The 11,464-nt window shown below is 42.1% G+C and overlaps 2 protein-coding genes across 3 annotated transcripts in view; one reads left to right on the forward strand and one right to left on the reverse strand.

The window, feature by feature from the left end:
- Nucleotides 1-1,631: 1,631 nt before the first annotated feature.
- Nucleotides 1,632-7,619, reverse strand: KIAA1143 (KIAA1143 ortholog). The gene is made up of 3 exons (XM_006914844.3): nt 7,434-7,619; nt 3,706-3,850; nt 1,632-3,061 (listed from the first exon to the last, which is right to left on the reverse strand). The coding sequence occupies exons 1-3, from the start codon at nt 7,539-7,541 to the stop codon at nt 2,847-2,849; spliced, it is 468 nt and encodes a 155-aa protein (XP_006914906.1). The 5' UTR covers nt 7,542-7,619; the 3' UTR covers nt 1,632-2,846.
- A 52-nt stretch (nt 7,620-7,671) lies between these two features.
- KIF15 (kinesin family member 15) overlaps nt 7,672-11,464 on the forward strand; it is a 52,037-nt gene continuing 48,244 nt past the window's right edge. For both annotated transcript variants that reach the window (XM_006914845.3, XM_015591745.2), the window contains exon 1: nt 7,672-7,819. In XM_006914845.3, coding sequence (XP_006914907.1) covers nt 7,801-7,819 — 19 coding nt within the window. In that variant the 5' untranslated portion in view covers nt 7,672-7,800. The remainder of the gene's footprint in view (nt 7,820-11,464) is intronic.

The following is an 11,464-nucleotide window of genomic DNA, read 5'->3' on the forward strand; positions in this document are numbered from 1 at the left end:
ACTATCATGATTTATTTTCTTGTTCAAATTGTTCCGGATTTGGCCATTGGTTATTAGAATGTTTATTGTAAGGAAGACCTATCCCTTCTCTGTTTATATCCTTTTGATATGTCCTCATTCTTTCAGCACTTTCTTTCTTTTCGGCACCAGATGGTCCAGGCTCTTTTTAGTACTCCTGCTTCTGCCCCAGCAGCACATCATTGGCCTGTCTAGCCCTGCTCCTATGATCCATTCCTGAGAACAAATGGGGGCAGTTCACGAGGGAAGAGGACTAGCCTCTTCGCTGGCCCCAAACTCACTTTTCTCAGCAGAACAGATCCTGCATTAACAGGGCCTACTGTTCTTAGTTTAGAGAAGGTGAAACTTTTCTTAAGGCTGCTCATCATCTCTCACATGCTAACATACCTTGGTCTTTCATCACAAGATGTGCTTCCTGGCTGACAATGTACACTTATGTTGTTAAAAATATCACCTATGGTAAAGACTTCATCAATATGAATAAATTTAAATATTTAAGACCTTTATATAGTCTTTCAAATTATTTAAATTTTTCATTTTATCCCATTTATTGTAATAATGTAATAGGCTTTAGCAATATTTCTTAAATTTGACCATCAAAACTATATGGCAGGCTTGTTAGAATTCTGGGCCCTATCCCGTGTAGGCAAGCCCTGAGAAAGAATTTGCATTTTTAAGTTCCCAGGGGTGCAGATGCCACTAGTTCAGGATCCACACTTTGACAAGCACTGGTCTGTTAAAAAAAATACATGAAACACTCTCCTTCATTCTAACTATATTTATAATGCTCTTAATATGCTACTGTTCTGGGTATGGAGGATATAGTGATAAATAAAGACAAAGTCCTTGCCCTCAAGACTCCCACCTCTAGATACTAAGACATATTAAAATTTACAGCAATTAAAAGTGTGATATTGGTACAAGGATAGATAAAGCAGTGATAAAGATTTAAAAGTACCTGGCTTGTATAATGAGTAAGTGTCCATTAAAGACAGTACTGCAGAATGGTTTCAGGACTAGTTTGTGGAATCTAGAGAGTCTATTTCAGGGCTCCCTAACCCCCACACACAAATCACTTTTGAGTATTCTTTAAGACACTAGGTCTTAAAATGGGGGAAAGATAGATGTGGTTGCTCTGAAATGGATGTGGCTGAGGATGGGATTTTGACAAGTCCCCAGTCTTGGTTGACTTGCAGTAATGAAACCTGTTAGGCTATTAAGCAGGGTCTTGGAGTTAATCTAGAAAGGCTCTAACTTTACCGTTCTATCCCTTCTCTACCCCAAAACTTAGAGAATCTCTCTCTCATTTCAATGGTCTTTCAAGTAAGTGAGACACAGATGTAGTTCTAGGACAATTAATTATTCAGGAAAAAAAGTATACCAAAATAAAAATGAACCAAAATAAAGTTTAACATGTAAAAAAATAAAGAATGAGAATATAGGTGATTCTTTATCTGATACAGGTTGGGAAACGAAAAACAACAAAAAACTGACATTACAGATTACCATTTAGTAAGAAAAATATGACTATACTAATAGAAAATGAACAAAAAGTTAATTTAAAAAAATACAAAATGGTCTGTTAACCTATGAAAAACAGTTCAGCCTTCCTGGTAAATCAAAGAAATACCAATTAAATTTATTAAAGTTTTAATACTATGCAATATACATATGACATAATTGTACACTTTGAACCTAAATCATCTTATTAAATAACCAATGTCACTCCAATGAATTTAACAAAAGAAAATTTTTTCAATATATTGAATTGACAAAAATGAAATGGCTGGTGCCAGCCCATGGCTGCTACACGGTTATGGATGAAGTACAGTGAGCTCTTGTAGATGGTAAATTAATAAAATGGTAAAAACCTCTCTAGAAAGCAATTTAAGCATCAAAAGCTTTAACAATATTTAAATACTTTTGTTTCACAATAGATGTAAATCAGGCCATTATGCTGTAGACCTTAAACTTATACAGTGATGTTTATTATTTCTCAATGAAACTGGAAAAAATATTTCTAAGGATTGAAGAAAAACAGGACTTCAATACTTTGACCCAGTAATTCTGCTTCCATTCTTCCATCCTAGAATCATCAGAAATACACTTGGAGGTTTCTGTACAAGCACGTTTGACCACGGTCTTACTTAGGCTGCACATAACAGAAACCTGACAGAGACTTAGATAAGAACCCCATGAGTTTGGCAGTCCAAGGCTGGTGCAGTAGCTCCTCCAGGCATGCCATTAGGATCCAACCTCCTTGAGTCTTTCCACTGGAGCCCGAGCATGTGGCTGCCTTCCTTATGTCCAAAAATGAGCCTGGTACTCCTAGGTTTCATGTCTCTGCTCCGGATAGGATAAAGGGAGAAAGACAAAGGTTCATATTGCCAAATCTGTCCTTTTGCATCAAAAAACCCAGTAGCTTTATTAAGCAGACTTTCACTTGTACTCACTCTTTTTAGTGGTATCAACTACAATCACCAGGTTATACGTTAGATCCTAACTTGTATCAGACCCTTACTTGTAGATGACCCACTTGTATCTCGTAACTTGCCAGAGCTGTCACATGACTACCCTTAGCAGGGGCAGGGGAAGTGTACTTTAAAAAAATGTAATTTACATACATACACGCCCCACACGGGAAATAACATGTTAATAGTCTACAGAGTCAGCATTTCAAGTCAAAGGTGTATTGATGGGTGGACATGTTTTTCTCTTACTAAATTTTTTCTGTATTTTCTAAATTTTCTATAATGAACTTGTATTATCTTTATAATATGAAAAAATATTATTTTCAAAAATACCCCATATACTCTTAAAGACTATACTTATTCATTTTCATCTTCACTGTCGAAAGAAAGGAGGCTGCTGTTTTTGATTTGCTTTTGTGAGTTCTTTTTAACCGAGTCCTGCTCATCTGCCTCATCTTCCTTTGTCTTCTTCTTTTTTGAGCTGGCTGTTAAACCTGAATATTTTTCATCGGAGGAACGCTTGACTGGTTTTCGATACATGATTCTCCCATCAGCTGAAGCTGGTTCTTCATCTGCAGCAAAAACAAAGGTAAACAACTTCCTTCTCTCCTCATTACTTTGCCTTGAAGAATCAGAAGGCAAGGAAATCTCACGCTGTATTTAAGGATGGTCTCGAGTCAGCTCAGTCTGGTCTGCTCCATCCACTGCCTCTAGCAGCATGCAGCCAGACATGCAGTCCCTTATAAAAACTCACTCCCTGAAGTGTTCCAGTCCTCCAGGAATTACAATCAGGCTATAATTTTAACTATTTTGAAAAGTGATTGGAACTCCAGCGTTTTCCAATGTAATAAATATTTAGGAATAATGAAAAATACACTATATAGCACACCACACTTCAGGAAATCATTAAATAGATCTCTGATTAGTCTGTAAACCTAACCACTTATTATTTTAAAAACAAGATGTTTTTACTTAAATTTGCACTTAATCCTCTTAACAACCCCATGAGGAGACATAATTATTGTCTCCATTTTACTGATGATGTAACTGAGGCTGAGAGGTGAAATAACTTGTTCCAGGTCACACATCTGGTAAGTGTTAAAGCCAAAGTTTGAACCCAGGACTGTGTCCTTCGAACTTACCATACTATTATATAAAATAACTTCATACTCCGGGCTCCTTAAACTGTTAGAAAAGCCAGAACACTCTGATGTACCTGCTTTGGCGGCCTTTATTTCTGCTTTAATTTTCATGGCTTCTTCAGCTGACAGGTCTCCCTTTTTTAAAACCACCACTTGGGGCTGTTCGTCTTCTTTGTCACTGTGATCACCATCTTCATCTGGGAGCTGGGGCTGGATTCTCTAGGGGAAAACACAAACACAATATGTAAGCTGCTGACCTTGAACCAAATACGACCACTGTCTGTGAGAAACTGTGATTACTAAACTGAGAAGGGAACTCTACTGACTATATGTGTTTGGCAATGAATTTTCAAGTAACTCTTAAAAGCCTAACCTGTCAGGTAGGGGAGAGGTCTAGCTGCCAGTGAGCCGGGGGTGCTGTCCAACGAGATGAGTTTCCACCTCAGGAGGACCCCAGCTTGCAGTTCCCAGTGTCAGGGGCCCTCTGCTTCACGTATTGCTGGCATTCCCAGCCTGCTCTTCATCAAGCCTTTGTACTTCCACTCAGGGCAGCCTGCTCTTCATCAAGCCTTTGTACTTCCACCTCTCCCAAAGGGTGGCAAAAAATAAGCAACCACCACCAAGCACAGAGAGCAGCAAGTAAGAAGGTACTCTTTCTCCCACCTCTGCATCTCTCCTCCCTTCCGACGGGTATGTTATCAGCTGTTTTCTACGTGTATAAAAATATGGAGTTATCTAAATCATTTTGTATACAAACAGGATACAGTACATAATACTATGTGATGTGCTCTTTTCTTTTTAAATTATGAAACTCCCCAAACATAAAAAAGTGTAGAGAATAACAGAAACCATGCACTCACTCACTATACACATGGTAAAGTTTGGCCAGTTGATTTCGATTTTTAAAAAATGTCAGACACCATAAAAGCCCTAACTTTTTACTCAAAAAAAAAAAAAAAAAAAAATCTTTGTACAATATCTTGAGATACATACAGAATTACCTATTTTTAAAAACAACTGCCTAGCATTATGTATGTGGTCATCTCACGGTTTATTTGACCAGTACCTCGTAAATAAAAATTTTGCTTGTTTCTAGTTTATTTCTACTATGATAAAAAATTTGCACGTTTTTGTTCACATTTGCAAACTTCTATGTAAGATAAATTCCTGGAGGTGAAACTGCTGGGTTGAAAGGCATGTGTACCCATCACACAGTAGTTAAACAGCTTGTTAGCCACCTCTCACAGAGCCTTGTCTCTCAAGCAGGATGACAAAGCCCTGAAGGATCTGTCCTTGCCCTATGACCTCCAGCACACTCCACCACGCTCATGGCCTCTGGACTCCAGCCAGGTTTGAGTCTGCATATCCATGAACATATTATATTAGCTCCTTTGCCCTCCCTCTCTCTTAAAGTTCCCAGTGCCTAGGAAGCCCCACTGACTCTGGCCATCGCTGACTCAAACTACCTCCCAGACTTGGATCCTTTCGAAGTGCTCTCCTGATCTCACCTCCTTTCTCTGGGAACAGCTCTCATAGGTAGCATGTACCACACTGTTACCAATGTTTTTCTGTCTCTATTAGGTGAGCGCCTGTGAGAGAGGTACCATGTGTTTCATGTCCGTATGTAAGGCAGAGAGCTTGGCAAACAGCAGGGACAAGAAATATTTGTTGATCTACTCATGAATGACCAAATAGAATGAAAAATGATGAACTACCTGGAGCCCTGCCAAGGGCTCGTCCACTTTGTCTGCATCCCATGTCTGCTCATCACTTGACAAGTGTATTCTCTTTAAGGATATCCATGTTAGTTTGCTAGTCATTAATTTTGCCTATTTTTCTCTAAAATTTCCAATAAATGACCATAAATAAGTAGGTAATTAATAAGTACACTTAGCCAAGAAAATGAGAAAGTGAAATGAAATCATTCCTGGTGTTCACTAGATCGAGAATCATTAATTCTGACTTTTTGTTTATACAACTGGCTGGAAAAACAAGAGACCAGTCTAAAGAACAGTGGCGGCAACTAGTGAAGACTGTTCATAGCCTCTCCTGAATTTACTCTTGACAAGGTGAATAGGATGATTTAGCTCAATTACATAATGAGTTCCCATGAAACTTTTCTTTTTAACAGATCACTAGAATGATTGTATTGCCAAACTCATTAAGAATGAAGCTGTTTTCACAAACAAGGACATGGGGCATTTCTCTACAGAAAAGTCTCTCGACTAAATAAGCAATCCCAAATCACTGATACTAATTGGAAAGACTCTCCCTCAGAGTTCTCCTAAGTTAGCATTCCAAGCTGTACCCTTCAAAGTTTTGACTATGAACACAGATCATCGCCAGGACCTCAAGCAAACTATAAAATCAGGTCTCATAATTTCTTTACAGCTGAATCCACGTCCCTTTTCTCAGACCTCATCCTCTTTGTCATCATCACCGTTTTTGGTCCTGGGGATCCTTGATATGTTATCTCTAACCAAAAACAGCTCCTTGTTGCCTACTGAATAGTTCATAAGGCCTCACCTCTATCCGCCCCACAATCACTTCTACATACAGTCCAGAACTCACCATGTCTACATTTTTCCCAATGTTGTTGCTTCCATCCCTATCTGCTGACCTACCTATGTATCAAGATTCCATCAGAATATCCCCTTCTCCATGAAGCCTTGCCTGATGACAAGCATAGTAAACTAACCAATGTAACTTGTCACTCACTATTTGGTGCCAGGCACTGTCCTAGGTGCTGAGAAGAAAGATAAGGATTAAGATACTTAGAGTTCGATTTGGTGGTGGAGATACACAGGAGGTTAAGTAATTGCAATGCGAAATGATGCGTATTACATCATTTTGGATATACGGACAAAATGAAGGACAGAGGAGGAGTAACTGGGGGGGGGCTTTGAGAAGTTTCATAGAGATCATGTCCTCTGAAGGCAGAGATGAGGCAGGCAGGAAGGTGTTAAAGAATATGGCATTTGGGGAGCCGTCTTTTTGTCCTTTCAAAGCCTGGCACAGTGCCTGGGTTTGGCCCATACTCACTGGATTGAGTAATTTCACATAAATCAGTCTTGTTTCCTCTATCAAGCTCTAAGTGACTTGAGGGGTGGGTCTTAGTGCAAATGCTGGATACAAAGTGCTACATAAATTCTTTATTTCGCCACACATGCCCTAAGCACAACAGTCTCTATTAGGGAGGCTGGTTTGGATGTGAACCAGTTAGGGTTGAAGCCTGGGAGGGCTGAAAAGTTGACTCCCACCGATCCCATCCCACCGATCCCATTCAAATGTGGCTCTTCCCTGAAGCTCCTCTTCTGCTACTCAGATCCAGGACATCTGCTTACTTTTTTTTTAACTACAAAGCATAGGAATAAATCCAGGGCTTCCTCCAAAGATGTTTCAGACTCGAGGCCTAGGATATCGGGCCATTGATCGAGTAGCCTCAGTTTCTTTATCTGGAAAACGGGACGACGCTACCACCCACCCTGCTAACTATAGGTTTTGGAATAAGCGAGTGAGAAAGAAGAGACAGAAAAGTGGTCTTTGTTAACCATCTACCAACGAGGAGGCGCTTTACCTGCGTCAAGTCATTTTCAAGAACAAGGCAGCACTCTGAAACGACAGAGCTTCCTGGGTGCAAGAGGCTGTTGTTGTTTGAAGAGCCTGGGGTCCGAGGCCCACCGGATTGGGGACCCGGCGCAGGGGAAAGGAGTGACCTGTCAGTACCTGGCCTCCAAGTCTAAGCAGAAGACGGAAGTGCGGGGCGGGCAGCGTTTCCCCGCCGCGACTGGCCCGGGCTCACCTTGGTTTCTACGGTGGGCCCTTCCCTGTAGCCGACCCGTTCTTTGAAGCGGGCCAGGAACGCCGGCTCGGCTGGCCGCACGTACGACACCTGGTTCCGCTTGCTCATGGTTACTCTGGGGAAAAGCTGGCTCCCGCGTCCACATCGAGACTCCAGAAGCAACGGCGCCTGCTCCTGACGTCATGTCGGCCCCGCCCCCTGGAGTGAGGCCGGGCAACATGGCGGCCTCCGTGCTGGCGTCAACGTCTTACTCGGGCGCCAAATTCAAATTCACGGCCATTTTGAGCGGGCGGGATCCCGGCGCGCAGCGCGGCTGGAGGTGAAGGCATCTGCTGCTTTGGTCTCCGGATTCAGGCGTGACGGCGCCATGGCGCCCGGCTCCAAAAGTAAGTATGGAGTCCGGGCTTCGCGACCTCGTCCCCGCCCCCAAACGCACCTGTGGAAGGTTGGTCGCCCCCGGCCGCCCGCAGGGTTCCCGGGTGGGCGTGAATGGTGGAGGCGGACTGAGAGCGGCGGGGGGCGTCTGGACTCTCTCTGACTCTCAAAGACACTGATGGACTTTTCCTTTCCTTCTGTGTATTGGGCGCACGCTACGAGCTCCGCACAGTTTTAGTCGCTTGGGCTGAGCAGTGACATGGAAAAGAGAACCCTCACCCAGGAGTTTGGCTCTGTCTTCCCTCGCGTTCTCGGTCCTGCGGTACCGTAGCTGGCCTCTTTCCTCTCTCCGAACCTTTGTCCGAGAGTTGGCCCTGGCTCTCACCACCTTCTGCGTATTTCCACATTACTGACCTTCCTGAAGGGGAGAACTTATCCATGTGCCAAGCACGTCTTTCTCTTTGGAGGGCCCGATACAGACTCTTAGACAAGGGACTTTTAAAGCGCAGTTTTACAGCGATTTTTTATTCTCACAACCCCTATTTTCTCAAGGAGACCCCTCCAGTTTCTTCCTTTTTCCGTGGAGAGGAGCACTGTCATTTTTGCTTTTGATAAACCCTTTAATTTTCACTAATTTCGTGGTCCTTTGTTGTTCTACGTACCCCACGTCTTACATTGCATAACACATTAAGAAGTCTTGTTTTTTAAAGTTGATTTTGAGCTGATCTGATGGATCTCAGTGAATGTTATGAGTTGTAATGAGGAGAGGCTTATGTTAAAACATGGAGGAAATTGTGAACTTTGGGTGTTTGAGCCTTCCAGCAACATCAATGCTTCTAGCTGTCAATACTAATTCACTTCTGATGTTTGTTTCATTGACCTTTTCCATCCATCATAACCTTACCTGAACACCTTCTTATGCTCTTTTCCACCTAAAATATTCCTTTTCTTCCACCATTTCCAGCATTCAGAATATTAATTAGCACACAAATTGGTACATAATTGGACCAAAATGTTCATCGTGCTTTCTGCACAATCACAGTATTTGTTCAGCAAAGCCGGCCTCAAGCAAGAGAATCGATGCCAGTGAAATGATTGGAGCAAAGTGGTGTAGTTTGTGCCTGTCTGTTAAAGAACTCTGCTCTGTCCATATCCATCATTCTGGAAGTGAGGGAAGCAAGGATATTATTCACAGCTCCCCTTTGTGATGGCCGTGATTTCCATGGGGAACTCTCCCACTCTTTTAAGTTTCTTAGCGAAGTTCAGGTTGATGACATCCCAGGTAAGTGCCCTTGCATTCTCAGCAGTCCATAGACCAGGAGCATGAAGTGGGCACACGGGAGGAGAGAGCCCATGCAGTGCTCTCTGCAGCTTTTACTTTTGTGCCCATGAAGGTTCTTTCTTGGGATACCATGGACACCACAGGTTGCCGACTGAAATTAGAGAAATGAGAATGTGAAATTGAAATTAATGAATTTGAGTTTAAGATTTCCTTTCTGAACTTAATCATATTTGGTCACATGCTCCATAGGTATTTATCTGGACTGTAGAATAAAACAGCTTATGGTCTTTTTTAAAGCAGAAAGATTCTTTTAAAAATTTATTGTTTTGTTGAGGTATAACTTACATACGGTAACATACACAAATCTTAAGACGGCTGCTCAGTGAATTTTTACATGTAAACAGACTCTCGTACCACCACCCAGATGAAGAAATAGAACCGTTCCTGGTCCCCAGGAAGTTCCTTGGCACCCTTCCTGGTTAATAACAACCCCGCCCCCAGCCATTGCTCTGATTTCTATCACCGTCGGTTAGTTTTACCTATTCTTGAACCTCGTGTAAGTCATACAGTATTTATTTTTATTCTGGTTTCTTTTACTGAATATTATGTCTGAGAGCATTGTTTATCTGTTGTACGTAGCAGCAGTCGATTCTTTTTAGTTGTTCAGTGTTCCATTCTGTCAGTATACCACGATTTGTTCTATCGATGGACTTTTGGGTTTCTAGAGGAGCTATTGTCAATAAAGCTGCTGTGACTGTTCAACATATTTTAAGGCGGACACATTGAGGACCTCAAAGTTGAAAGAATTTTACAGTGAATGCCTACAAAGGACTCCCCGTAATGTCAACTTACTATGGCGGCCACACGGGAAATTTTCATACTCCCTTTATCTAACCTTTGATTAAGCCGCAGCATAAGGAGGTGGTTAAGAGGAGGAGCCCCAGAATATCTGCGTTCAAGTCCTAGCACTTCTCACTGACAACATGTCCTCAGGCCTCGGTTATGAATAATGCCAGAACTATTTACCTCCCTGTAGTTTTTATTTCCTTTTATCTCACTGTTGGCGTATGACCTCTGCTGCCGCTGCTGCTATTGCTGCTGCTGCTTTTGGTAAACATTTCATTTTGGAATAATTTTAGATTTACAGAAAAGTTGTACACCTGTAGAGATCAGTATTCATCCTATCACTAGCTCTCTGTGAACCTCACTTCTTTGATTTTTTTCCCTACCAATTCTAACTGCTTTGGCTTCTCCAGACTCTCAGCTACTGCTCAACTCAGTGAGACCACCAGGTTTGCATCCGGACTCCCCTCCCTGCAGAGAAGACTTGGGAGGCCAGGCAGTCAGGCCGGGGCAGTCGAAGGGCTCACTCGTTGTTTTCCTTCTGTCAGATTCACTTGATTGTTCTGTTTGTTGTCCAGTGTCTGAAAACTTTTATTGCATATATTTTGCCCAGTTTTGCAGTTACTTAAAATAGGAGAGTTAATTCAGTCTCCGTTACTCCATTATGGCCAGAAGTAGAATTCTGGGTCTATTTTTGGTCATATTTACACCTAGGTTGTGGCCTTTCAGTCTCTGTTTTGACAGCGTGGGACGTTTATCAGGGCTCTGAACTCTGATTTTGTTCCTCTAATCTGTGAGTCTGTTAAAAACTGCTTAAAATTTTAGCCTGTTGGCTGCAGCTTTCAGAACCTGCAATCTCTTCTAGGGAAAAAACCACCTCCAGTGCTGTGTTCACACCTCTGGGCTTTGGGCTTCTGTCCTCTCTTGGATTTTGGCTCCGTAAGACCTTCTTTGGCAGGTCCCCAGTGCCTTCAGGTAGATGTTCACTATAGTTTTTTTCTGCTTTTCTTGTTGCTTTCTGGCAAGAGGGTTGGTTTGAAATAAACTAGTCCTTTAGTTCCAGAGTAATGGTAAGAAAAGCCTTACTCTCATCAATTCAGTTTTATTTCAGGATTTAAAAAGTCTGTATCTGAGGAAGCATAAAAAGTAGAAGGAAGATTAAAACCGGTCCCGTTAGCATAAAGAAAGGCTGTAACTGCAACCCACGGTAGCGTCATCTTTCTCGGCCACTGTCCTGCCTCGCAACTCAAATCCTGGCTCTGTTATTACCGTTATTACAGGACATGCTTCTTTGAATGCCTTGTAAGTTTTTTGTTGGCAACTTGACATCTTAGATAATAAGTATGTTAAGCAACTCTGGGGACTGGTCTTCCTACCCTCTGGGGTTTGTTATTTGCTTGTTTATTTGTTTAGCCACTGGCTGGATTGTTTTAGTGAAGTCTTTTCCCTTCCCACAATGAGAGGCCTCTGATGCTGCTCCTCAGAGCAGCACAGCTTTAGGTATGCCCACAGTCACCCTGGATGACAGCGG

The sequence above is a fragment of the Pteropus alecto genome, unplaced genomic scaffold (assembly GCF_000325575.1).
Source record: "Pteropus alecto unplaced genomic scaffold, ASM32557v1 scaffold156, whole genome shotgun sequence".
Taxonomy (NCBI): domain Eukaryota; kingdom Metazoa; phylum Chordata; class Mammalia; order Chiroptera; family Pteropodidae; genus Pteropus; species Pteropus alecto.